Source organism: Apium graveolens, chromosome 4 (genome assembly GCF_009905375.1).
Source record: "Apium graveolens cultivar Ventura chromosome 4, ASM990537v1, whole genome shotgun sequence".
NCBI classification, from domain to species: domain Eukaryota; kingdom Viridiplantae; phylum Streptophyta; class Magnoliopsida; order Apiales; family Apiaceae; genus Apium; species Apium graveolens.
The window spans coordinates 299,570,717-299,597,493 of NC_133650.1; the positions used below are offsets into that span (position 1 = coordinate 299,570,717).

General features: G+C 37.8%; 1 protein-coding gene across 1 annotated transcript; it reads left to right on the forward strand.

The window, feature by feature from the left end:
• The first annotated feature begins 20,993 nt into the window (after window positions 1–20,993).
• Window positions 20,994–21,993, forward strand: LOC141719908 (uncharacterized). The gene is made up of 2 exons (XM_074522270.1): window positions 20,994–21,061; window positions 21,117–21,993. The coding sequence occupies exons 1-2, from the start codon at window positions 20,994–20,996 to the stop codon at window positions 21,991–21,993; spliced, it is 945 nt and encodes a 314-aa protein (XP_074378371.1).
• The last annotated feature ends 4,784 nt before the right edge of the window (window positions 21,994–26,777 follow it).

Genomic DNA, 26,777 nt, shown 5'->3' on the forward strand with positions numbered 1-26,777 from the left:
AGATAGGCCTGACACAAGTTACATGCCTTGTATTTAATCGTGACATTGCAGGGTAGAAGGAATTGATTGTACGGTAACTATTCACTGAATAGGTTCTTGGTATTCTAAGCAGTGAATTCGTATTATCCGGATAGTCGCGATATGCTGAAAAGTATCCCTCACGATGTAGAATAAATATGATTAATTAATTAATCATATTTAATGAATTACAGAATTTATATAAATAATGATAAAATAATTTTATTATTATTTATTTTTACTACCGGCTTAATATTGAACCTACAGGTTCACACCATAAAAGAGATTGATTTAATGGTGGAGGAATTAATTAATAATGGCTGGTGATTATTTATTTGTGAAATAATTAATTAGCAAATTTAATAATTGATTAAATGAGATTTAATTAATTATAAATTAATTAAGAAAAGTTCTTAATATTATTAATTAAGAATTTAATTTTGGAAATTAAATCAAGTGAGAGAATTATTTCTAAAGTGTTTAGAAAAATGATTAATAATTAAAAGGTGTTTTAATTATTAGTTAATAGGTTAATAAGAATAAAGGGTTAATAATAATAATATTTTATGGGAAAATTTTCAGCTGAAAATTTTGTCTATAAATATACTATTATAAACCCTTATTTTGCCTCAACCTAAAAAATTGAAGAAAACCAGCCCGCAAGGGTTGGCTCAGTTGGTTAAAGAGAGGGAAATTATCCTCTTGGTCGCAGGTTCGAATCCCCCGAGAGGAGAATTTATGATTATGCCTCCTGAGTCAGAGTCTGTCGCTTAAATGCGATTTACCTTGGTTCATGTGGTTTGCAGGCTATTGCGTGAGCCCGTAGGGTTTGCCCAGTGCGCACGCGAAGGGTAGCGGTTTCGGGTTACCTACGATAAAAAAAAATTGAAGAAAACCCTAATTCTCCCACCCCTTCCTCCTCCATCACATTGATGTCTTGGTGGATACCGGTGGAGTGCTTCACACTTGAGGAGCAGCTGCTAGGGATCTCCGTTCGTCGTTCTTGGATCGCTTTTAAAGGTTAGAAACGATCTCATATGTTTTAATCACGATTTGAATGCGTTTATTTGGGTTTTATATCAAGAAAATTGTTTTACCATGCTTCCGTGATGTATAAAATCCTACAATGGTATCAGAGCATAGGCTGTATGCATATAGATCTGTGGTAAAAATTTCAGAATTTTATGATATTGTATGAATTTATTATGATTTTTGCAAGTTATATTATGGATTAATTATGACTGATTATAAATTGTTTCTCAGAATTATTTTGACTGTAGATATGGGTTCTACAAGTGTTGTAGATCTTCTGGGTATTTTTTTCATAATTTTCTGATGTGTGGATTAATTATTATAATTTTTTGAAGTTGTTTTAATTAAATTCGTAATTAAATATATATATATATAATCTTTTAGTATATATATATATATATATATGTAAAGTATGCTGCTGGATAAAGAAAAATTCAGCCGACTGATGTTCTGGGCTGTACTGATGGCACGACATTCGGTGTAAGCAAAGGCGGCGGCGGCTGATCAATAAAAAAAAGGGGGTGTCACGCATTCTGGGAATGCGTTACACCCTGTGGCGCATTCATGGAATGCGTTACACCTTTTAATGACTTAAAAGGGTTGTAACGCATTACCGGAATGCGTTACGGGGCTTGTAACGCGTTCCTGTAATGCGTTACAACCCATCTTTTATTTTTAAAAATTGTTTTCTGGGAGTTTCGTAACTCCGTTTTGGGCGTGTAATATGTCGTTGGATTCGTTTTTCCGAGACGGATCTAATGGAGTAGTCAAATATTTTTTATATAAAATTTTTGAACTGTTTATATTCCTGAAAGTGTTTTAAAGCATGTTTTAATTGTTTTAATTGCATTTAAATGCTATAATAAATTTATACATCATTATATCAATGTATGATATGACAATGGCTTGTATGCTTACTTGTTTATTTATTTTTATATATGAGATATATGCCTATGTTTACCATGCGATGATAGATTTAGGTGAACTTAAATCAATATAAGGCGTGCTCTAGAAAATCTAGAATAGGAATCGTTTCTTGCCTTAACAATAATATTATGAATACAATCATGAGATTCTTGTGTTTATGAAACACATAATTAAATATGAATTTTCAATATTGAGAGAAAAGATGATTCTGTCAAAAGCAGATTTCTATCTATAAGAAATGGGTATTAACTGACACATCTTGACAATGCTCCCCCCGATCTGGGAATCATCTGATTATCGATTATTGATTTGAAATATTTAATTTAAAAGGAAGAATCTCTTTATAATATGATTATGATTATAACGTAATATAACCCCTCTAAAATTAAATAATATCAAGTAGTAATTGGCCAATGACACAACGGGCTTGTGTCGGTCAAAGTTTTCCAACATGGTAGAAAGTAGGTCTTATTTTTGAATCATTGTCATTTCGTGCTACAGCCGAGAGCTTTGATTTCGAAATAAGTAATACTTGTCTATTACATAGAGATGTGTGCATTGAATTAGAATCTAAAGGTCGTTACGTGCTGCAGCCGTGGGTCGTTGGAGACTGATTCAATTGTACGAAATGTTGGGTTAGACTTGACTTAGAATATTGAGTTAGTCGTGCTACAACCGTGACTCAATTATTCAAGAGGCTAAAGTTTTATTAGGGAATAATATAAGATGTAATTGACAAGAGTTGTCTGCCTATTGAACATCACATGATGTTTTGTGCTACAACCGAGGTTGTGTGATGGAATGTAGGATCCATATTCCCACTAGCATTATGAATGCTTAATTTTCACTTGGGGGTTGTATAAATTAGATAAACTAGTGGGAGCCACTTATGAATAAAGACCCGATTCATATAGTGTTTTGAAATGAAATTGAATATTTGCTAAGTGTTGTTATGTGTTCATCATTTACAGATTTACTATATACGTTATGTCTTCTGCACTATCACTCCGGAGTATACTAGATGCTCACAAGTTGACTGGTCCTAGTTTTGCTGACTGGCTTCGAAACTTGAGAATTGTTCTCAGGGTTGAGAAGCTGGAATATGTGTTTGACTCACCTAAGCCTACTGAACCTGCTAGCGATGCACATAATGATGAACATGTTGTGTATCGTAAATGGATAGATGATGCAAATGTTGCTCAATGCATCATGCTAGCTTCCATGAACATTGAGCTACAGAAGCAACATGAGCATATGGATGCTCACACTATCCTTATGCATCTACAAGAGTTGTATGATGTGGCAGGGAGGACAGCTTGATATGAGATATCGAATGAGTTGTTCGGTTGTAGGATGTCTGAGGGATCATCTGTGAATGACCATGTACTTAAGATGATCAATTTGATTGAACGTCTTGGACAACTTGGTTTTGCCATGGATGGGGAGCTGAGCCAAGACTTGGTCTTGCAATTACTTCTGAGTTCGTTCTCGCAGTTTGTTGTAAACTTTCACATGAATAAGCTGGATGTCAGCCTGCCTGAACTCCACAACATGTTGAAGACTGCGGAATCGAATTTTCCCCCCTAAGAAGAGTGCAGTTCTTCTAATTGGTGAAGGTTCCAATCCTAAGAAAAGGAAGAAGAACCCTTCCAAGAAGAAGAAAGTAGGTGAAAAAAAGCCGGTTCCACCAAAAGCTGAAGACCCCAAGAGCAAAGCTGTTTGCTTTCACTGTAACAAGGTGGGGCACTTGAAGAGGAACTGCAAGGTTTACCTTGCAGAATTGAAGAAGAAGAAGGGTAGTGAGACTACCGCTTCTGATTCAGGTATGTTCATGATCGAAGTTAATATGTCACTAAGTCAAATTTCTACTTGGGTATTAGATACCGTCTGTGGTTCTCATATTTGCAATTTGTTGCAGGGACTAAAGGGAATTAGGACTCTTGAAGAAGATGATGTGATTCTATGTATGGGCAATGGAGCAAGGGTTGCCGCCATATCTGTAGGATCATTTAGTTTACATATGCCTACGGGCAAGACTATTATTTTGAATAATTGTTATTACGTTCCCTCTATTATGAGGAATATTGTTTCTATTCTTATGTTGGATTTGGATGGTTTTTCATTTATTATTAAGAATAATGAATGTTCTATTCTTAGAGATAATGTTCTTTATGGACGTGGTACTTTAAATAATGGTCTGTATGTATGTGACGTAGAGCATAATTTACTTCAGATTGAACAAACTAATAAAAGAAAAAGGGATGATGAAAATCTCACTTTCTTGTGGCACTGCAGACTTGGTCATATTAGTGAAAATAGACCGCGGACATTACATAAGGAAGGGTTACTTGACCCCTTTGATTTTGAATCATATCCTACATGCGAGTCTTGTCTATTGGGTAAAATGACCAAATCTCCATTTAGTGGACATGGAGAGAGGGCTGCAGATTTGCTAGGATTGGTACACACAGATGTATATGGACCAATGTAAACGCAAGCCATGAGTGGATTTTCATACTTCATTACTTTCATAGATGATCGATCTAGATTCGGATATGTGTATTTGATGAAACACAAGTCTGAAGCCTTTGAAAAGTTCAAAGAATATAAGCATGAAGTGGAGAAACAAACCAAACATAGTATTATAACTCTTCGATCAGATCGAGGTGGTGAATACTTGAATGAAGAGTTTCTAGATTATCTCAAAGAAAATGGTATAGTCTCCCAGTGGAATCCTCCATATACTCCACAGTTGAATGGGGTATCTGAAAGGAGAAATCGAACTTTGTTAGACATGGTTCGGTCCATGATGAGTTATGCGAATCTTCCAGTATTCCTATGGGGTTATGCATTGGAAACCTCGGCATATTTACTAAATAAGGTGCCTTCCAAATCTGTTCCTCAAACTCCATATGAGATATGGAAAGAAAGGAAACCGAGTCTTAAACACGTTAAGATTTGGGGATGTCCAGCTTATGTCAAGAAAGTTGACCCAGATAAGCTGGAATCTTGATCCGTAAAATGTAATTTTGTGGGATACCCTAAAGAGACTTTAGGGTATTACTTTTACACCGATCATAGGGTGTTTGTCTCCAGACATGCTACCTTCTTGGAAAAGCAGTTTATCCTTGAAGGAAGCAGTGAGAGCAAAATTGAACTTGATGAAGTTCAAGAAACACAAACTACTACGGATCAAGTGGAAACACCTGTTCAGACTGAACAACCTTCTGTGGAATAGCCCATTCGTAGGTCAGGGAGAGTGTCTCGCCAACCTGAGAGGTATTATGGCCTTGTCATTGAGAATGACAATGAGTTGTCAATCATTGATGATGACGACCCTGTGACCTATAATGAGGCTATGATTAGTGTTGACTCAGATAAATGGCATAGGGCCATGAAATCCGAAATGGAATCTATGTATACCAACCAAGTATGGACTCTGGTTGAGGCGCCTGAAGGTGTTAATCCTATTGGGTGCAAGTGGGTATACAAAAGATAGATTGGAGCAGATGGCCAGGTGGAGACCTATAAAGCCAAGCTCGTGGCAAAAGGATTCAAACAAAGGCAAGGGATTGACTTTGATGAAACTTTTTCTCCTGTAGCCCTGTCAAAATCAATTCGGATTTTGCTTGCGATTGCTGCTTACTACGACTATGAGATATGGCAAATGGACGTGAAAATGGCCTTCCTCAATGGGGAACTTGAAGAGGAAGTGTATATGACACAACCAGAGGGTTTTTTTCCCAAGGGAAATGAACACCTAGTGTGTAAGCTGCTGCGAACCATATATGGTTTAAGGCAAGCTTCTCATAGATGGAACATCCGTTTTGATGAGACAATCAAAGAGTTTGGTTTTATCAAAAATATAGATGAACCATCTGTCTATAAGAAGGTTAGTGGGAGCGCGGTAACATTTCTTGTATTGTATGTGGATGACATACTTCTTATAGGAAATGATATACCGATGCTGGAATCAGTCAAAGTATGGCTATCGAAGAACTTCACCATGAAGGACTTCGGAGAAGCATCCTACATTCTCGGTATGAAGATCTATAGAGATAGATCTAGAAGAATGATAGGTCTTACCCAGGGTACATACATCCAGAAAGTTCTTAAAAGGTTTAGCATGGAAAACTCCAAAAGAGGTCTCATACCGATGAGCCATGGAGTGTCCCTTTCCGAAAAGATGTCTCCTAAGACATCTGAGGAAAGAGAGCGTATGAGTAAGATTCCTTATGCTTCAGCAATAGGATCTATCATGTACGCGATATTGTATACTAGGGTTGATGTTGCTTATTCAATTAGTGTGGCGAGCAGATATCAGTCTAATCCAGGTGAAGACCACTGGAAAGCAGTGAAGAACATCCTTAAGTACTTGCGAAGAACTAAGGACATTTTTCTTGTTTTTGGTGGTGAATTCTGAGTTGAAAATAGAGGGTTATACTGACTCTAGTTTTCAATCAGAAAGTGATAGCAAATCCATGTCAGGGTACGTGTTTACTCTGAATGGTGGTGCGATTAGTTGGAAGAGTTTCAAACAGTCTACAACGGATGACTCCACAGCGGAAGCAGAATATATAGCTGCAAGTGAGGCTGCAAAAGAAGCCGTTTGGATGAGGAAATTTGTTTCTGAGTTGGGAGTTGTTCCTAGCGTTGAAGAGCCTATTGTGTTGTATTGTGATAACAACGCAGTAATAGTACAAGCCAAGGAACCTAGGTCTCATATAAATTCCAAACATGTCCTGCGACGCTTTTATCTTATTAGGGAGATTGTTGAAAGAGGAGATGTCAACGTCGAGAGAGTTGACACACATAACAACATAGCTGTTATTCCTAATGAACTAACAATGAGATTTACAGAAGGGGGGTTGAATGTAAATCTCAAAACTTTTTCAAGTTTTGAGCAGTTTCAAAGGCTATGTGTTTAAGATAAATAAGTGTATGAATTGCTTTAAGCTAATACTGACAGATATATATTCAAACACTAATGTAAAGAACACAACAGACCTTAAAAACTTTTCTGGTGGATTGTTGTTCCACCAGAGATGGTATTTCAGAAAATCTGTGATTCAAGAAGTTGATCACAGCTGCGTCCTAGTACAAACTAGATAATTTTTCTCTCAAGATTTTTCTAAACAGCTCTGGAAAAATTCTGTCCTAATTACTAGCTGCTACTTGGTTTATATATCACCAAGTTTACAAGTGAAGACAAAGATAAAAAGTACAATAATAAAATAAGTTCTCCACTTGTTTCTTCTCCATTTTACTCCAGTGCATTGTTGACTATTGCCTCTTTATACTAGAGTAGAACGGCTGCTTTTTCTGATGTTCCTGAAATAGGCTACCACATCTCAGTTGTCTCTGTCAACCCATGTGCCTCTGTTTGTAGGTACAACTACCACTTGTCAACTGCTATTTAACAGAACATCCGTTGAAGCCTTCATCCGTTGATGGCTTTATCCGTTGATGTGTTAGCAGTTGAAGCTCTATCCGTTGATGCACTCATCCGTTGAAGGAAGTTATCCGTTGAAGCTTTAGAGACATCCGTTGAAGCTTTGTTTCTCATCCGTTGAAGGTCTTTAAGTTATCCGTTGACACCATTTCATTTATACAAAATTACAAGGCATGCAATACTTACAATTGGCCTTCCTATCTGCATATCCTCTAGTAGTCAACATGACTTATAATTTCCCTCAACATTTAAGAATTTATATCTCAAATTCAGAGACTGAAATGTGCTACAACACTAGACTTATTTCTAAGTAAAGCTACACCATCAACGGATAGCCAAAATGGTCTTATCCGTTGAGGCTACAAACACTAGATTTCTACTTAAGTGTTTTGTTAAACATATCATCAAACTAATGCACATATATTCCTAACAATAGCAGGCCCTTTAACAAAGCCACTTTCTCAAAGTCACTTTGATCGTCATAAAGACAAGATGGGTATTAGATACCAGAGTGATTGGCTTTAGTACAAGTGGGAGATTGAAAGAGATGTGTCCTAAGTCCTATATTGTATGAGGATTTAGGAATAACTTTTATGTAATATATTTTGATTTCATTAATATTAATAAAAGACATGTTTTATTTTTATTGCGGGCTCTATCTATTTTAAGTGTTTAAATAAGATATATCACAGTTTAGAGTAAAGCTTTTTATGGATTGTGACGAGATCATAATAATGAGACCTAAAAGATGACAACTCTAAACTTAAATAGTTCATGGTCGTAGGATTACTAACTGGTAATTAATAATCCGCAAAGATCGGTACATACTATGCTTGCTTCATTATGAAGGTTGTCTGTTCTCATAGACATTTGAGTGATGACACTAAAGCTAGTATGTAGGTGCTTATTATAGAATAAGTTCACGGAACATGACTCACACAGCTGAACAACTGATGGAGTTCACTCACGTGTCAGTAGTTGTTCACATAGTGATAGTTGTACAAGTATACTTACACTTGAGGTCATCATAGTCATCTTGTGTACACTGAACTATGCTTTGGTTTAGTTCTTAGTCTCCAGGGAAAATTATAAGGGCTCTACTGGGTATAGGAATTTGTACACGAAGATAGTGTATGATCAATAAAAGATCTACCCCTTCCAGTGAAGGAAGAGAATATTCAATATTGATCCACTTATGCTAGTTCAGGAATCTCTGGCCAGAGTGAATGAAATTAGAAAGGAGTTTCTAATTTACATTAAATAGAACTAAGCATAGTGAATGGGAAAGCAAATGATTAAATAAGATAGGCTTGACACAAGTTCCATGCCTTGTATTAAATCGTGACATTGCAGGGTAAAAGGAATTGATTGTACGGTAACTATTCACTGAATAGGTTCTTGGTATTCTAAGGAGTGAATTCGTATTATCCGGATAGTCGCGATATGCCGAAAAGCATCCCTCACGATGTAGAATAAATATGATTAATTAATTAATCATATTTAATGAATTAGAGAATTTATATAAATAATGATAAAATAGTTTTATTATTATTTATTTCTACTACCGGCTTAATATTGAACCTACAGGATCACACCATAAAAGAGAATGATTTAATGGTGGAGGAATTAATTAATAATGGCTGGTGATTATTTATTTGTAAAATAAATAATTAATTAGCAAATTTAATAATTGATTAAATGAGATTTAATTAATTATAAATTAATTAAGAAAAGTTCTTAATATTATTAATTAAGAATTTAATTTTGGAAATTAAATCAAGTGAGAGAATTATTTCTAAAGCGTTTAGAAAAAGGATTAATAATTAAAAGGTGTTTTAATTATTAGTTAATAGGTTAATAAGAATAAATGGTTAATAATAATAATACTTTAGCCCTTATTTTGCCTATAAATATACTATTATAAACCCTTATTTTGCCTCAACCTAAAAAATTGAAGAAAACCCTAATTCTCCCACCCCTTCCTCCTCCATCACATTGATCTCTTGGTTGATACCGGTGGAGTGCTTCACACTTGAGGAGCAGCTGCTAGGGATCTCCGTTCGTCATTCTTGGATCGCTTTTAAAGGTTAGAAACGATCCCATATATTTTAATCACGATTTGTATGCGTTTATTTGGGTTTTATATGAAGAAAATTATTTTACCATGCTTCCGTGATGTATAAAATCCTACACTAATTTGGGCTAATTAGTAAATCTGAAAATTTTGATTTTTTGGCAAAAAATCATCGAACAATTTTGTCCGTGTTTGCCTTGGGGAGGCAAAAAAGTCATTTGTGATCGCGACGGGGAAGCTAATTTTCCACCGTCTCAGCGTTGGAGGGCTGAGGACTCCTCTGAAGCCTACACAACCTACTCTAGTCGACTGAGAGACTCCATGGTGGAAACCTACTCGACTGAAGTCCCCCCCTTCACTATTTTTTGCGTCATCGTCTCGACAACGGTGGGCTAGAGGCTCCCCTGGAGCCTACTCGGCTCACCTCACTCAGTCAGGGAGTTCCACAATGCCCCCTATTTGGCTGGGGGTGTTGGTCGTGGCCTCCTCGGCTGACTTTGCACCTTTTTTTTGCGTCACTATCTCGACAACTGTGATCGAGAGGCTCCCATGGAGCTTACTCGGCTCACCTCACTCGGTCGGGGCTTTGTGCCAAGGTCCCCTACTCGGATGGGGACCCTTGGTGCAGGCCTACTCGGCTGAATTTTCCCCTTCTGCTTTTTTTGTTTGCGTCATCGTGTCGACAAGGGTGGGCGAGAGCCTCCCCTAGAGCCTACTCGGCCGGGGGTTTCCACCATGCCCCATATTCGGCTGAGGGGTGTTGGTCGTGGCCTCCTCGGCCGACATTGCAATTTTTTTATTTTTGCATCATCATCTCGGCGACGGTGGGCGAGAGGCTCCCCTTGAGCCTATTTGACTAAATCCTCCCTCTTTTTTTGCATCGCTGTGTCGGCGGTGGTGGGCGAGAGGCTCCCCTGGAGCTTACTCGGCTCACCTCACTCGGCCAAGGGGCTTCATCATGCCCCTTACTCAGTTGAGGGGGCGGTTTGTTGTAGGCCTCCTTGTTTAGGAATTTTTTTTAAAAAAATCTTCGGGTGATCGCCTCCTACTCGGTTGAGAGGCTCCCCGGGAGCCTACTCGGCCGAGTGTACTCAATCCTAAAGCTTTACCTTGGGATTGATGCTCTGTTAAGCCGAAAAGCCTTCAAAAATAATCTTACCCTTCTGAGTCTACTCTTCTGAGAGTAAGCGAGGTCCCCTTGGCTGAAAAGCCTTCAAATGTAATTATAATCTTCCGAGTCTACTCTTCTGAGAGTAAGCGAGGTGACACCCTTGGTTGAAAATCCTTCGAACGTAATTCTTTCAGTCTTCTGTAGGCATTTACCCTACAAACGCGAACCAGCCTGGGTTGTGACTTGCAATAGCAGGTGCCTTTTTTCTTATAAAAGAAGGGAAGAAACATTCATTTTCATTCACTTCTCATTTCTCAACTTCTCAAATTCTCTCTAGTTTTATCTTCTTCAAGTTTACCAAGCTTTACTCAAGCCCTGCTCGAAGATATCTGAGGGACATAGCGACCCTTCTCATGATGGCAACCGTAGGAACGATGGTAGGAACGACGATCTTTCTCCCCTGTGTCTTAGATATAACTCGTCGAGCGAAGGCGAAGTCACAACAAGGTACGCTACTTAATTGTTTGATGTCTTTAACACCTTATTCAGCAGCTTCGAGTATGTCAAACTTGTTTTAAAACTTAGCCGAAGAATTCCCGGCTAGTGTTAATCTTGATGCTTACATTCATGTCAGTGAACTCATAGAGAGCGATTTCAACCTAATTAAGCAATCATATAGCTTCCCTCGAGGGGTGGAAGTCCGTATGGTGCATGACAACGACTAAATTTATCACTGGAGTACTAAACGCTTATATATATATATTCAAGAGCATTATCCTCTCGGAATTCAAGTTCCCCATCCATCCCTTTTTGTGAAGCTGTTATTAGGGATAAGAGCTTACCTTTTCCAACTCTATCCAAATGTATGGGCTTTAATCATTATGTTCATAGTGAGATGCCATCAGCTGAGAATTCCTTTGAGCACTACCATCTTTAGAAGTATCTTTTTGCTCAAGGATTCTCTCTTGTTGGGGCTGGATGGGTTCAAATCAGTCGTAAACTCAGGGTTGACAACATTGTTAACTCGCTTTTTCTTCCTGACTCTTATCATGGCTGGAATAAGAATATTTTTATTCTTGAACTAGAAGACGGTGATAGGGGCGATGTCTTTGTGCCTAGCTTTGTCAACATAGTCGATCATCCCATTCCTATTTTGAAACTTACTGCACCTAATTGTTATGCCCGAGATTCCCTCATTAGTGACAATGGTCGGACTACTTTTCGGCATGTTGTGATCGAGAGAGCGCTAGTTGAAACTGGAGTTAGCGGTCTTTCGCTTGAGGGTATATTAATTATCCATTCTTCAATTTTGAACAAGTTTGTTCTTATTCCAATATTTTTCTAGTCTTGTATCAGCTGCTGATGCCTTGGACACGGAAGCTGCCTAGAAGGGGATCAAGCCCACATGAAGAATGATCAATCAAGCTGCTATGAAAGCAAGTTGTCTTCCACCCAAGGTCCCGCTTTCTTGGCGGAGTCTTCTAGAGGGAGGAAGAGGACCAAAGGTTCTGATGGGAACTGCAAGACTCATTTTTTGCTCACTTGGGGGATATGTGGCCAAGACTCTGTGATTGGGAGTCCGGAGCTCTCCCTAGACTGGTCTAGGTGCGCTATTACTACCCTTGATTTGATCGAGGTCACTACGCTTTCTCGAGGCGGATATGATGAGTGTTCATGCCTTGTATAAGGTATGTTAAACTCCCTTGGCGTATTTGCACTTTTCTAGTCTATTTTTGGGCTCTACTTGAGCATCATCTGCTTAGTCTAGTCGATTTTACTAACTCCTTGTTGCTTGCCCACTCTTTTTCAGGCCAACTCTTACTTCAACGCCTTGTTTATTTAAGGGCGCAATCTGATGGTACTGAATATTGCCTCAGAGAAGGAGAGGAGCAAGTTCGAGGAAGACTCCAAAGAGTGGGAGTTAAGGGTTATGGTGGTCGAGGACAACAAAGTTGCGCTCCAAAAGCAGTATGATAGCCTCGCAAGGAGGAAGAAAATGGAGTGGGGTCGATGGTTAATCTCTATCATCAGACAGATGAGTTTCTTCAGTTGATGGATTAACATAATGATGAGATGCGCTCAGTTAACATGTTTCTTGGTTGGGATTCGGCCGTCACTAAGGTCCGTGGTGTTTATCCTGATGTTTTTCATCCATCGTACTTTCCGAGTCCTTGGACCTCATCCGACAGTATCATGGTTACCGAAGCTCATAACTCAGGCCCAATTGTAGCTCCCCCAACACTTTGGCTCCAGCTCGAGTCGCTCCTACTCTAGGGGAAGCACGTGTTCGCGACAGTGCTAGAGGGAAGGCCCCTATGAGGGAAGTCCTGGGGGGAGGCACCATCCAAGGGCCCTCTTTATGGGCAGGTTGGAGAGCCTATTCAAGGCAAGAGGGTTCAGAATTAGGGTTCTTCATCTTCCTCTTCAGGGAGCTTTGATAGCGAGGCGAGTGAAGATGAGGATAACGAGGAGGTCACCAAGAGGGTGCCAAATGGAGATAAAGAAGAAGGCTCATCTGAGGGGGTGATATTTTGACCTTGCATGGCCTTGACTCCCTCTTATGACTTTTATTCATAACTTATTTATTTGTGGTCCTATGTGGCCTTTAGATATTTTGGATTTGTACCCTAACTATCCTCTGGGAGTATCCTTGGGGATCTTCTATCTTTTATGCATTACTAGATTGTTTATCTACTTGCCTTTTATTTTCGGTATTCGGCCTTTCATTGCTTGCACTTATCCAATGTTCATACATAACTAATCGACAATATGATAAAAATAAACTTGCATAAATCGATGATATCTAGAAAAATGGGTTCAACCCTTACATAAAACAAAAATGGTTTTATCGACCTTATTATTACATATACTACTAAGTATTGGAAACATAAATTGCTTGTCCTAAACATGAGAAACCCCTAGGTTTGATGTGTGTCAGGTTCGGGGCACCTCATCTCCGCCCAATATCTCCAACTTATACGATATGCGTCCTAGTGTCTTCTTGACATTATAAGGTCCTTCCGGTTTGGGGTCACCTTTCCTTTATCGCCAACTCATGATGCCTCAATCTTTATCAAGACCAAGTATCCTTGCTCGAAGAACCTTTCTTTGACCCTCATATTGTAATAGATGGAGGCTTTCTGCTGATGCTCTGCATTACGGGCATTGGCTTCATCTCGAACCTCATCAATGAGATCGAGGGCGAGCCTCATGCCTTCCTCATTAGTTTCTGGTTCATACTCTTCCACCCTTGGTAATCCATGGGTGATTTCAAGGGGTACTACTGTCTTGGCTCCGCAAACCAACGTTAATGGGATAGCTTCAGTTGTAACTTTGCAAGTAGTACGATCCGCCCAGAGTATAGGTAGCAATTCGTCCACCCGGGTGTTTCTTGAGCATTCAACTCTCTTCTTGATCCCATCAAGGATGATCCGATTAGGGATTCCGCTTGCCCATTTTCTTGAGGATGGGCAACTGAGGTAAATCGGAGTTCTATGTTGTTGTCATTATAATACTCCTTAAATTATTCATTGTCATAATGTCGCCCATTATCCGTAACAAGGAGGCATGGGATTCCAAATCGCCACATCACATTATCCCAGAAGAATTGAGAAATCTGCTTGGTGGTTATCTTAGCCAGTGCATTGGCCTCAATCCACTTAGTGAAGTAGTAAATGGCGACCACAATGAACTTCATTTCTCCTAATACTACAAGAAAATGACCTAATATGTTCATTCCCCACATTGCAAAGGGGATGGGAGAGCTGATGGCCATGAGCCTCGTTGGGGGTTATCGAACTACAGGAGCGTGCCTCTAGATCTATCACACTTCTTTGCATAAGCACTTGTATCGGCTAACATTATTGGTCAGTAGAACCCTAATCAGGTTATTTTGTGAGTGAAGGCCCTGCCCCCCAAGTGTTATTCACAAATCCCTTCACGGTCCTCCTTAAGTACCTCATCCACCTCATGAAGTCTCAAGCACTTCATATATAGGGATAATAAAAGATCTTTTGTACAGAAGGCCTTCAATTAAAGAGTACCTTAATGCACATACTGATAACTTGTGTTCCTCCTAGGCATCATCAGGAAGCCAACCTGTCTCAAGGTAATTTTTGATGGGGTCAATCCAGCTGATAGTTACACCAATTAGTGTTATCAAGTTTATGACATGGATAGTCGGGGTCCTCAGGATTTGGAAGTATATGCTTCTTACATAGTTCTCCATTTCAGACAAGGCGAACTCGGACAGGGCATCGGCCATAGTTTTCTCCTCTCTCGGAGCATGTTCTGCGTACCATTCATCAAATTGAGTAAGTATTCTTTTCACGACCCTTAGGTACTTGGTCATGGATTCATCTTTAGCCTCAAACTCTCCATTAACTTGGACAACAACAAGCCTCGATTCTCCACAAATTTTAAGATTCTTGGCCCTCACGGCTCTAGCTAAGCCTAAGCCGACTATCAAAGCTTCATACTCTGCTTCGTTGTTCGTAGTTGGGAAGTCCAACTTCAAAGCATACTCGATTATGAACCCTTCAGGGATTTGCAAGACTAGACATGCACCACTAGATTTTCTTTTGGATGCTTTGTCAAAATGGACAACCCAATACTCCTTTAGAGTCAAGTCTTCATCTTTCTCCCTCTCTCCTTCTTCTGGGTTTACTATCTCTTGCCCCCAGCTTCTTGGTTGTTAATGGTGCATTCGACCATGGAGTTTGTTAATGCATGAGCCTTGATGGCTGTCTGAGGCTTATACTTGATATCAAATTCACTTAACTCAATTGCCCATTTGATTAGCCTCCCACTTGCTTTCAGGCTGTGAAGGATGTTTCTCAAAAGTTTGTCCATCAAGACTTCAATCTTATGTGCCTAAAAGTATGTTTGTAGCTTCCTCGAGGCTGTTATGAGGGCGAGTGCAAACTTCTCGATGGTGGAGTAGCTCAGCTCGGCTCCGTGGAGCATTTTATATACATAATAGGTAGGCTTTTGAACCTTCTATTTTTCCTTCACCAGAATGGTGCTCACAGCCTTCTCAGAGACCATAAGGTGTATGTAAAAGATGTCATATTGACTTGGTTTGACTAACAAAGGGGCTTCGTTCATGTATTTCTTCAGCTGTTCAAAGGCCTCTTGGCTTTCAGCAGTCCACTCAAAATTCTTCACATTCTTCAAAGTTTTGAAAAAGGGTAGACACTTTTCACCTGACTTGGAGATGAACCTCCCAAGGCCGCAATTCTCCCTGTCAACTTTAAACGTATTTTATGGAGTGTGGCGGCTCCATATCAATGATGGCTTTGATTTTGTCGGGGTTTGCCTCGATTGCTCTCTTTGAGAGTGACCCAAAAACTTTCCAGAGCCAATGCCGAAGGCACACTTAGTAGGGTTTAACATCATCTTGTGGCGTCTCAGCACTTCGAACGCCTCTCTGAGATGATCAATACGATTAGCCTTAGCTGGGCTTTTGACAAACATGTCGTTGACATAGACCTCCAAGGGTTTTTCGATCAGATGAGAAAATATCTTACTCACCAATCTTTGATAAGTGGCTCCCGCATTCTTTAGTCCAAAAGTCATTACAAGACAACAAAAGATATCGAAGTCAATTATGAAAGATACATTGCGGGTGTTATCCTTATGCATTTTGATTTGATTGTAACCGCTGAAGCCATCCATGAAGTTTAGCATCTCGTTCCCAACAATAGCATCAACCAGGGTGTCAATTCTTGATAGAGGGTAGTAGTCCCCGAGGTCAATGACATCGATGCACATCCTCCACTTTACATTGAATTTCTTGACCATCACAGGTTTAGCCAGCCATTCAGGGAATTATACTTTCTCGATAAATCCAGCATCAAGGAGTTTTCCAACCTCCTGTTTAATAGCTTCCAGCCTATTAGAGACATAAGTTCTCTTCTTTTGTTGCATGACCTTCTGAGTTGGATCGATATTCAACTTGTGAGTTTTAAGGTCGGGGTCGATCCCAAACATATCAGTTGTTGTCCAAGCAAACACATCATTATTCTATTATAAGAACTTTGTTAATATGTCCTTTATGGGCTTCCCCAAGGATGATCTAGTGTAGGTGACCTTATCAAGATTTAACGGATCTAGGGGAATTGGGACCAAGTCCTCAGCTAGCTTCCGTCGACGTTCTTCACTCTCGCGGACGTCCACGTCTTCTATTGGGAGGACCTGCCCCCCAGTCCCATCGGGCCTAAGTGCTGCTACATAGCAATTTCGGGCCATTTTCTGATCTCATTTCTCTTCTACGACACTTTTTCTGGTTGGGAACTTGATTACCATGTGGTAGTTTAAGGGCACAACCTTAAATACATGAATCTCGCTTCTCCCCGTGATTGTGTTGTAGGTAGAGGCTTCCTTGACAACCTGAAAATTTATCATTTGTGCGGCCTCTCCGAGCTCTTCCCTAATAGTCACGAGAAGTTGAATCGCTCTTTCTACTTAGCACTCCACTCCATTAAATCCATATATGGGTGCGTTAGAGGGGGTCAGTATACCCCATCCTTAGAAATGTGTCATGAAACCGAATATCCACGGAAGCTCCATTGTCGACCATGACCCTTTTGACAGGATAATTCCTAATTATCGGGGTGATAACCAGGGGATCATCCTAAGGAAATTTCAAATCATTAAGGTCGAGGTCACTGAATTCAAGTGTCATCTTAGTCTTAGCAAGTTTGGTTGCGTCTTCGAGTATGCTCGTCATCTCTCTAACATAAGCCTTTTGAGAGTTCTTTATCGTCCCATATGTCGTAGGCCCTCTGGAGATCATATTGATCAATGGCCCTCTGGGCTGTGAGTTTTGACCTCGGTTGTTACCCCCTTGATCATTATCTCTCTTGTGGCCTCCGTCATCATCGCCCTTAATGAATTTTCCACACTTTTCTCGTCAGATGAGATACTTGATCTCGTCATTGAGTTGTCTGCGGGCGTTGGTGTCATGACCAACATCCTTATGTCATCTAAAAAATTGGTTCTTGTCCCTCTTATCGGGGTCTCCCCATAGTGGCTTCGGGCATCTGAAGTCCTTGTCTTTCTCAAATTCCATTAGTATTTGGCTCCTTGGCGCATTCAGCCTTGCGTACTTAGTGAACCTCAGTCCTTGGTTCTTATGGGAAGGAGTATCATAGTTCTTGCCAGTTCAGAGATATTTGTCCTTGGCATCGTACTCTTGGTTCGTCTTCCAATTTTTGCCGTTATTGGGTTCATTGCTTACCATTGTCTTCTTCGTACTTTCCTCACAACCTGGAAATACTTTCCGGCCCTACTCTGGAGCTATATCATATTCTCTGGTGGTCGTTGATCTATAGAAATCTTGAAGAATTCGTCCTTAGTCCCTTGTTGTAAAGCAATCATAGCCACTTTATCATCAAGTTCTGGGACCTTCAAGGCCTCATTTGTGAACTGGTTTAGGTAATCTCTGAGGGATTTCTTTGCTCCCTGCACAATACTCATCAGGGAAGCCGTGCTTTTTTCGTGAACTTTGCCACTGATGAACTGCTTGATGAAGGCTTGTCTCAAATCTCTGAAAGACCCAATCGAGTTGGGGGTAGAAGACTGTACCATCTCTGAGCCATGCCAGATAGAGTTTTGGTATAGGACCGACACTTAATAGTGTCGTTCATGGGCTGCAGTAACAAGGCGTTCGAGAACATCCTGACATGATTTACGGGATCGCTAGTACCGTCATACGCCTCGATGGTGGGCATCTTAAATTCCTTGAGATGTGGGAATTCATTATCTCCTCGGTGAATGGTGGGTTTGGATCATCGGGATCTCCTAGGGGCATCAAATCACTTGGATTAGCCCTTGGGGTCGCAGCCTTTCACATTGGCATTGGACCTTCTTGGTCTATGACAGGTTGAAATCCTTTGGTCTCGCTGTCTGTTGAGGTCTTGGCGTCTGGTGCATCCCCATATCATACTTCAACCTTTGGATCTCGACTTCATGAATCATGATCTTTTTTTGTATATCTTGAGGAACCGTCACTTAAGTGCTCTAGGGCTGCTGGTATCCCCTATATTGGGGCTTCTTGCCAGCACGTCTCCTCCTTGGAGTGGTCTCTTCCTCAGATAAATCGTAATCTCTAGTGGAGTAAGGTCGAGAGTACTCTCAATTTTCAGGGAGAAGAGCCAAGCCACAAATATATTGGGGTGTTCGCCCTTGTCCTTCTCCTTGATGCGAGAGCCCACTTTCTCCAACCTCGGGGAACAAGGGTATCTTGTATAGAGGGTTGGTCGTTGCTGGGATCACGATGGTAGAAAATTTATACCCAACGGTTTAAGTGAGTAAAGTGAGTCGTTCATTTAAAAAATTTATGTTAAAAATATCACTCGATCGTTATTCAAAATTCTTAAAAGTATTATATATTGAATTTTGCAGATTTTTTGTGAATGATATTACATCCAAATGAAAAGTTCCGCAATCTACTATTTCTAAAAATATTTTAAAATTTTATCAACTATTTATTTTTATTTTTTTATTTGGTTTAAATAAAAATAAATAGTAGATCAAATTTTTAAAATCTAAAAATATTATCTAAAATACCAGAACTCATAATCTTTCATTTGCATTTAATATCATTCATAAAAAATATGTGAAACTCAATATATAATATACTTTTAAGAATTTCAACTAATGATAGAGTGATATTTTTTTATAAAAAAAATTCAAATGAGTGACTCATTTGAGCCAGTTTTGTGATAAGTGACCTACTTGATAATTAACTCATACTTTATCCTATAAATTAAATGTAAAATAGTCTTTTATCCTTCATCTTTATCCTCAACCCTAATTTCACCATTAAAATATTTTTTGAGAAATTTAAATTTTAATATCTCAATTATTTCCTAGAAAAATAAAGTCATTGAAGTTGAAATGGTCTCTTTTTACTCTAAAAATTGACAGTGACTTTACTATCAAAGATTTACTTCAAAGAATTTGTAAATTTAAAACATCAAAAATAAACTATACACGATATACTACATAGACAGACACACACACAAATATATTTGAACAACAATGCTTTCAATTGGTTTTTTTAACCTTGCTTTTCAATTTTTAAATTTCAGAGTTCAAATCGAATTTGACATACCCAACTTATACATTTTTAGATTATGTAAATACATATTCAGCTCATTGTTGATTTTAATGAATTGTATATGAGAAAGAGACAGATTTAGTGCAATTTTAGACGAAATCATCTTATTGTGATACGAATGAGATTTACAAGTTTAAAACTCTAAAAAAACATTGTCAATGGTGGAAATGTTTTGGAGAAAAAGTTAAATTAAAAGAAATATATACCTTTGTCTTTTTAGCAGAGTCAAATAGAAATGACCGAGTTATACGTAATGCAACAAAAATTAAATTTAAGTATAACACCGACACGTGTTACTTTCTGAAGTGTGGTATCTCAATTGATCCGACACATTAACTGAAGATACACAAAATGTATTTTATTCATGTGTTTATATACAATGTATTCATCAGGTGCATAATACATGACATATGTTATACAAGCTTGCAAGATTTTTCACAACTTAGACACAATTTATCCCTTTATAGAAAATATAATATTGGTACATACATATTATTTTATACATATTTATGTCCACCTTTCACTATTTTTAGATAATAATTTATTGATGATTTTCGACAACGAATAACATTTTTACTAGAAAATGAGATTATTATATTATATACAATGCGTTAGTTAAAGTATAAAATATTATATATGTTATTACTATCTTTTTTGTCAATATAACACAAGTAACAAGTATCATCATATGAGTCATCACATCTACAAATTTCATTTTAATAGTATCAAATATGAAACAAATTTCATTTCTATAAGGATAAAATTAAGAAATTAAAAAAATTAGATAGCAGAGATATGTGATCCGAACAACACTACTCAATATGATTAGTAAAATATGAAACTGTTGATTATATAGACCAGTCTAAAAGCAAGTCAGCAGTGAACACAACCAACAAGCTACAGACGCCAAAGTTAGTTACAAACACATGACATCAAGCTGTTGTCAGTTGTTGTCATCAGATACACCTCACAGTTCATATAACATAATTCAATTACAAAATAGAGATTTATTCTGTATAGCAATGATTCTAGAAGTGTGTAGAAGATTCAATACAATAGTATATAAGAACACTCTCATTCATTCATGAAGCTTAAGCTGTAATGTTACATTGTTTTCTCAAATATAATGAAATTTGTTACTATGTTTTACATATTCTGATATGGTATCAGAGCCATTTGAGTTTTGATCTTCAGCATTTCTGAGGTGCATTCATATGCTTCCGCGCTTAACAATCAAGCTTCAACCTCTGCATCAATGGCGTCTTCGTCTTCCACCGTAATCGACATTAATCATCCGTACTTTCTCAATTCGTCAGCATCCAGGTTTATCTCTCGTTACTGAAACTCTTACATAACACAATTACAATAACTGGAGTAGATCTGTTAAGATAGCTTTATCAGCTAGACTCAAACTTGGATTCATTGATGGTTCACAAACTCAACCTAATGATAATTCTGCTTTACTGCCTCTATGGAAACGTAGTAATGATCTAGTGATTTCTTGGTTGTTGAACTATGTATCTAATGATATACGCAAGAGTATTGTGTTTATGCAAACTGCTAAACAGATCTGGGATGATCTTGCGATTCGTTATGCACAGAATAATGTACCTCGTTTGTTTAATCTACATAAAGAACTGGCTTCTCTCACTCAAGGATCCAGATCTATTACTGCTTATTTTACACATTTTTTAGGATTGATGGATGAATTAGAGGCATTAGCACCAATTCATCGATGTGTGTGTGATGTGACTACTTGTGCTTGTGGTGTGACACTTAAATTGATACAATATGAACAACAAATGAAGTTAAGACAATTTCTAATGGGGCTAAATGATCAGTTCACTGCTTCTCGTGGACAGATTATGTTAATATCTCCATTGCCTGATATGAGTCAAGCTTATGCTATGCTCTTGCAAGATGATAATCAGAGAAACAGTTCTGGAGGTTCACTCTCGTTTTCTCATGATTCTGTTGCTATGAATACTCGAGTTTCTTCAGCTAAGAAGTCCTTTGTGACTAAGAAAGATGATAAGAAAGCCTCAGACGTAGTCTGTGACTATTGCAGTATGTCTGGACATTCCAGAGAAAAGTGTTTTGCACTTCATGGCTATCCTGAGTGGTACAGGTTGTTTGGCCATCCAAAGCCAAAGATTAAACACAATGTTAAGAAAAGTGCAACAGCTAATGTCCAAAGTGTCACTCAAACTTTGCAGCAACCTGATGTCTCCTCAGACAAATCTGTTAATTCTTAGTTTTCTCCAACTGATCTCTCTGAATCTCAATGCCAGCAGTTGATTGCTATGCTGCAAGCTAAAGTCAAGACATCTACTACTGCACCTTGGCTTGTTAATAATGCTAATACGGTGGCAGGTAATCTTGTTTCTAATTCAGTGATGTTTGCCTGTCCTGTTTTATGTAATAGCAGTAGCACTTGGATTTTAGAATCTGGTGCTACACATCATATCACACCATACTTAAACCTTGTCATGCATCCAAAATCCGTGAATCATGATATACACTTACCGATTGGTGATGTTACAAAAGTTACACATTTTGGTACAAAATTTGTCCAACAATATTCAACTCACAGACGTGCTAGTAGTACCTAGTTTTCAATGTAATTTGCTATCCATTTCTAAACTTACCAAGCACACTTCATCTGTTGTCCATTTTTCTGCTAATAAATGTTTGTTGCAAGACCCTGCTTTGATGATAGAGAAAGAGATTGGTGAGATGACAGATGGATTGTACAAACTTAACACCACAAAACTTCAAAACTCTGTATTTTCAGCTAATTCTACTGCCTGTATTTCAAAGTCTCCAGTATGTTAGTGGCATTGGAGGCTAGGTCATACTTCTCTTACTGTTCTCAAACATGTTAAGTGTCTGCCTATTTTTAATTTAGATATATCAGATTGTGAGATTTGTCATTTATCTAAGCAAGTCAGATTACCATTTCCAGTTAGGGAATCTAGAAGTAAGGCTTGTTTTGAGATAAATCAATGTGATGTATGGGGGCCTTACAAATATCAAACTCATGGCCATTGTAATAAATTTCTTACAATAGTGGATGATTTTTCCAAATGTACTTGGGTTTTTTTATTATCCACTAGATCTCAGGTGCTTAACTTGATTAAAGACTTCATTTCTTATGTTCATAATCAGTTTACTACTTCAGTTAAGATTGTCAGATCAGACAATGGAACCGAATTTCAAAATTCTGATTTAAATCAATATCTTACTACTCTTGGCATCTTGCAACAATTCACTTGTTCTCACACACCACAACAAAATGGTACTGTAGAAAGAAAACACCAACATTTGCTAAATGTTGTCAGGGCTATTAGATTTCAGTCTAAGGTTCCTTTATCTCTGTGGGGTGACTGTATTTTGACAGCCACACATCTCATTAACATGCTTCCCTCTCCTGTTCTTGCGTACAAATCCCCTTATGAAATTTTATATCAAAAAGATCCAGATTATTAATCTTTAAGGGCTTTTGGTTGTCTTTGCTATATCTCAAATCTGTACAATTCACCAGATAAATTTGCACCAAGGTCTCTTAAATGTGTCTTCTTAGGCTATCCTTTTAATAAAAAGGGATATAGAGTTATGGAGTTAAGTACTAGAAAATGTTATATTTCTAGAGATATAGTATTTATTGAAGATCAATTTCATTTTCACTCCATATATGTTTCTTCACAGCCTTTAACTTCCACACCTCTATTTCCAGTGTCACCTTTTCATGAACTTTCTGATCAATCATTTGACATCATATCATCATCAGTCCCTCAAACATCTGATACCTCTGATAATCTTCACTCTTCTGCAATTCATCAACCTTTTGTACCTCATCAATCTTCTGAACCTGTAGCCACAAATTCATCTGTATCTTCTGACCTTGATATAATTCCTGAAAATTTGCCTCTAGCTGTTACAAAACCTATAACAACTAGAAATCTTCCAGCCAAATTCAAAGATTATGAAGGAATGCCAGCTCAGTTTAACAATTCATCTGTCAGCACCATCTCTGGCTCATCTCTATCTCAAATAGGTACATATAATATTTACAAATATATCTCTTACCATGTTTTTACTCTTTCCTACTCCAAATTCTTGTGTGCTACTGCTGCAACACCTATACCTTATACTTATAAACAGGATGCTACTGATGCTAACTGGCTCAATACCATGAAACTTGAGATTTCTGCTATGGAATCCAATCAAACTTGGGAATTGGTACCTAGGCCTGCTAATCAACACATTGTTGATTGTAAATGGTTGTTTAAGATTAAGTTTTTACCTGATGGAAGTGTTAACAGATATAAAGTAAGGTTGGTGGCAAAGGGGTTCACACAGACTTCTGGCTTAGATTATTTTGAAACATTTGCTCCTGTTGCCAAAATGACAATAATGAGACTTCTTGTTGTTGTAGCTGCTTCTCAGAACTGGTTTGTGACTCAACTTGATGTAACCAATGCTTTTCTGCATGGTGACTTAAGTGAAGAAGTGTTTATGAGGATTCCACCTGGTTATGCACACCTTTCTTCTCTACCAGCTGTCAATAAGATTACTGATCTATTAGGGTGGGTTTGCAAGCTCATAAAGTCTATCTATGGGCTCAGACAAGCTCCCAGGTGCTGGTTTACTAAATTCTACAAAACATTATTACAATATGGCTTTGTTCAATATCATGCTGATAACAGCCTGTTCACCTACAAGTCTGGTGGTCAGTTTATTGCTGTTTTAGTATATGTTGATGACATCTTAATCACTGGCACCAACAATGAACTTATTCAGCAGATCATCAAGTATATGGCCTCTGCATTCAAAGTCAAGGATTTAGGGGCTTTAAAGTATTTTTTGGGTATTGAAGTTGCCAGGTCTTCATCTGGCATCTATCTGCACCAGAGAAAATACACTCTGGACATCTTACATGATACAAGCCTGTTATCTGCCAAACCATCCAAAGTGCCAATGGAACAAAATCACACCTTAAATAAAAGTTTAAGTGATTTGCTATCAGATTCTGACATTTTCTTATACAGCTAGGTTAGTTAGTAGATTGATATACCTCACTGTTACTAGACCTGACCTTGCTTATTCAGTTCAGGTCCTGTCTCAATTCATTGCTAAGCTAAGGATAGATCACCTTACAGCAACTTACAAGGTAGTAAGATATTTGAAGGGCATTGTAGGTCAAAGATTGTTTATGAGTGCTAATGCAGTTCCCAGGCTCACAACTTTTTGTGATTCTGACTGGGGTGGTTGCAGTAATACAAGATAGTCTCTTACTGGTTATTGTGTTATGTTTGGATCTACTGTCATTTCATGGAAATGTAAGAAACAACACACTGTTTCTCGTTCCTCAACAGAGGCTGAGTACAAGTGCATGGCTGATACCTGCTGTGAACTCACCTGGCTTCTTAATATGTTCAAAACATTTGGATACTTTAATCTCACACCAGTTACACTCATCTGTGATAGCAAGTCAGCCTTGTATATTGCATCTAATCTTGTGTTTCACGAACGTACGAAACACACTGAAATAGACTGTCATTTAGTATGTGAGAAGTTACAACTATGAGTTATTCAGACATCTCATGTTGCCTCCTCTCTACAACCTGCAGACATCTTCACCAAGTCCTTGTCTTCAACTTCTCTGCAATTTCTATTGTCCAAGTTGGGTGTTTGTAATAAGTTCACTACTCTCAACTTGCGGGGGGATGTTAATTATATAGACCAGTCTAAGAGCAAGTCCGCAGTGAACACAACCAACAAGCTACATGCGCCAAAGTTAGTTACAAACACATGACATCAAGCTGTTGTCAGCTGCTGTTGTCAGCTGCTGTCATCAGATACACGTCACAGTTCATATAACAGAATTCGGTTACAAAATAGAGACACATTATGTATAGCAATGATTCTAGAAGTGTGTAGAAGATTCAATACAGTAGTATATAAGAACACTCCCATTCATTCGTGAAGTTTAAACTGTAATGTTACATTATTTTCTCAAATATAATGAAATCTGTTACTGTGTTTTACACATTCTGATAGAAACAACTAAATTCTTCGTAAATATGGTTGTGCAATGATAAAGAAAAAACTTTATAATGACTAAACAACACTCCTCGATGTTTCAAAAAAACAACACTCGATATGGTCAGTGTAGTATGAAAATGGTGTTAGACTGTTTTAATTGAAAGGTGCATTTCGTAAAGAAAACTGACAATTAGTTTAATACGTGGTAGTTTATGAAATATCTTAAGTGATCTAATACACCAATTAGAGATATACAAAATGACAAAATGTATTTTACTTCAAACACACATACATTTCATAAATAAAATATTATTCATTAGGTAAGAAATAAAATACTTTCCACATTCATCTAGAATGATAAGAGGTTATAATAATCAAATTAATAATAGAAAAAATATTTTGAAGACAGTTTACGTTTTTAATTTACAAGTTTAAAGATGGAAGATTGATCAATGTCAAAAAAAAATTAACCGAATATATTTGTATAGATTTGAACGAGGGTTCATGGATACGGATAATGATAAGGATACATGTATAATATTTATCTCGCAGACTAAAATTTAAGAATATATTGTGCGTGTATTTGTAATTGTAGACACATCACATTATTTTTTATCCGTATTTCATCAAAATTTAACGATTTATTGTGCATGAGTTTGCAGGTGTAACTGAGGATAAAATAGGACACCAAATCTATTTAAATTATACATAGAGAAAAAAGTTTTTTTTCTTGTGAATATTTGTTTTTTCAATTTTCACCCCATAAAAAGGTTTTCAAGTAAAAGTAAATTTCACGAGTACATTCCTTTCTCTTACTCAAAAGAAATCGAAAACTTTAATACGCATAACATTTTATCAGAATAGAAATTTGACAATTTTGTAGATTAACGTTATCCTACGCAACGAAATATCACAAAAATAGAAAATCGTAACTTTTTAATTTAGAAAAAAAAAGAGGAAAGAGGAGAGAGAATATTATTTAATTTTCGAT

Excerpts from the sequence above, each read along its gene's own strand:
- LOC141719908 (XM_074522270.1), top strand. The coding sequence starts at position 20,994 with ATGGCGTCTTCGTCTTCCACCGTAATCGACATTAATCATCCGTACTTT. Across the intron at positions 21,062-21,116 it reads CTCAATTCGTCAGCATCCAG|ATCTGTTAAGATAGCTTTAT; the intron begins GTTTATCTCTCG and ends TAACTGGAGTAG.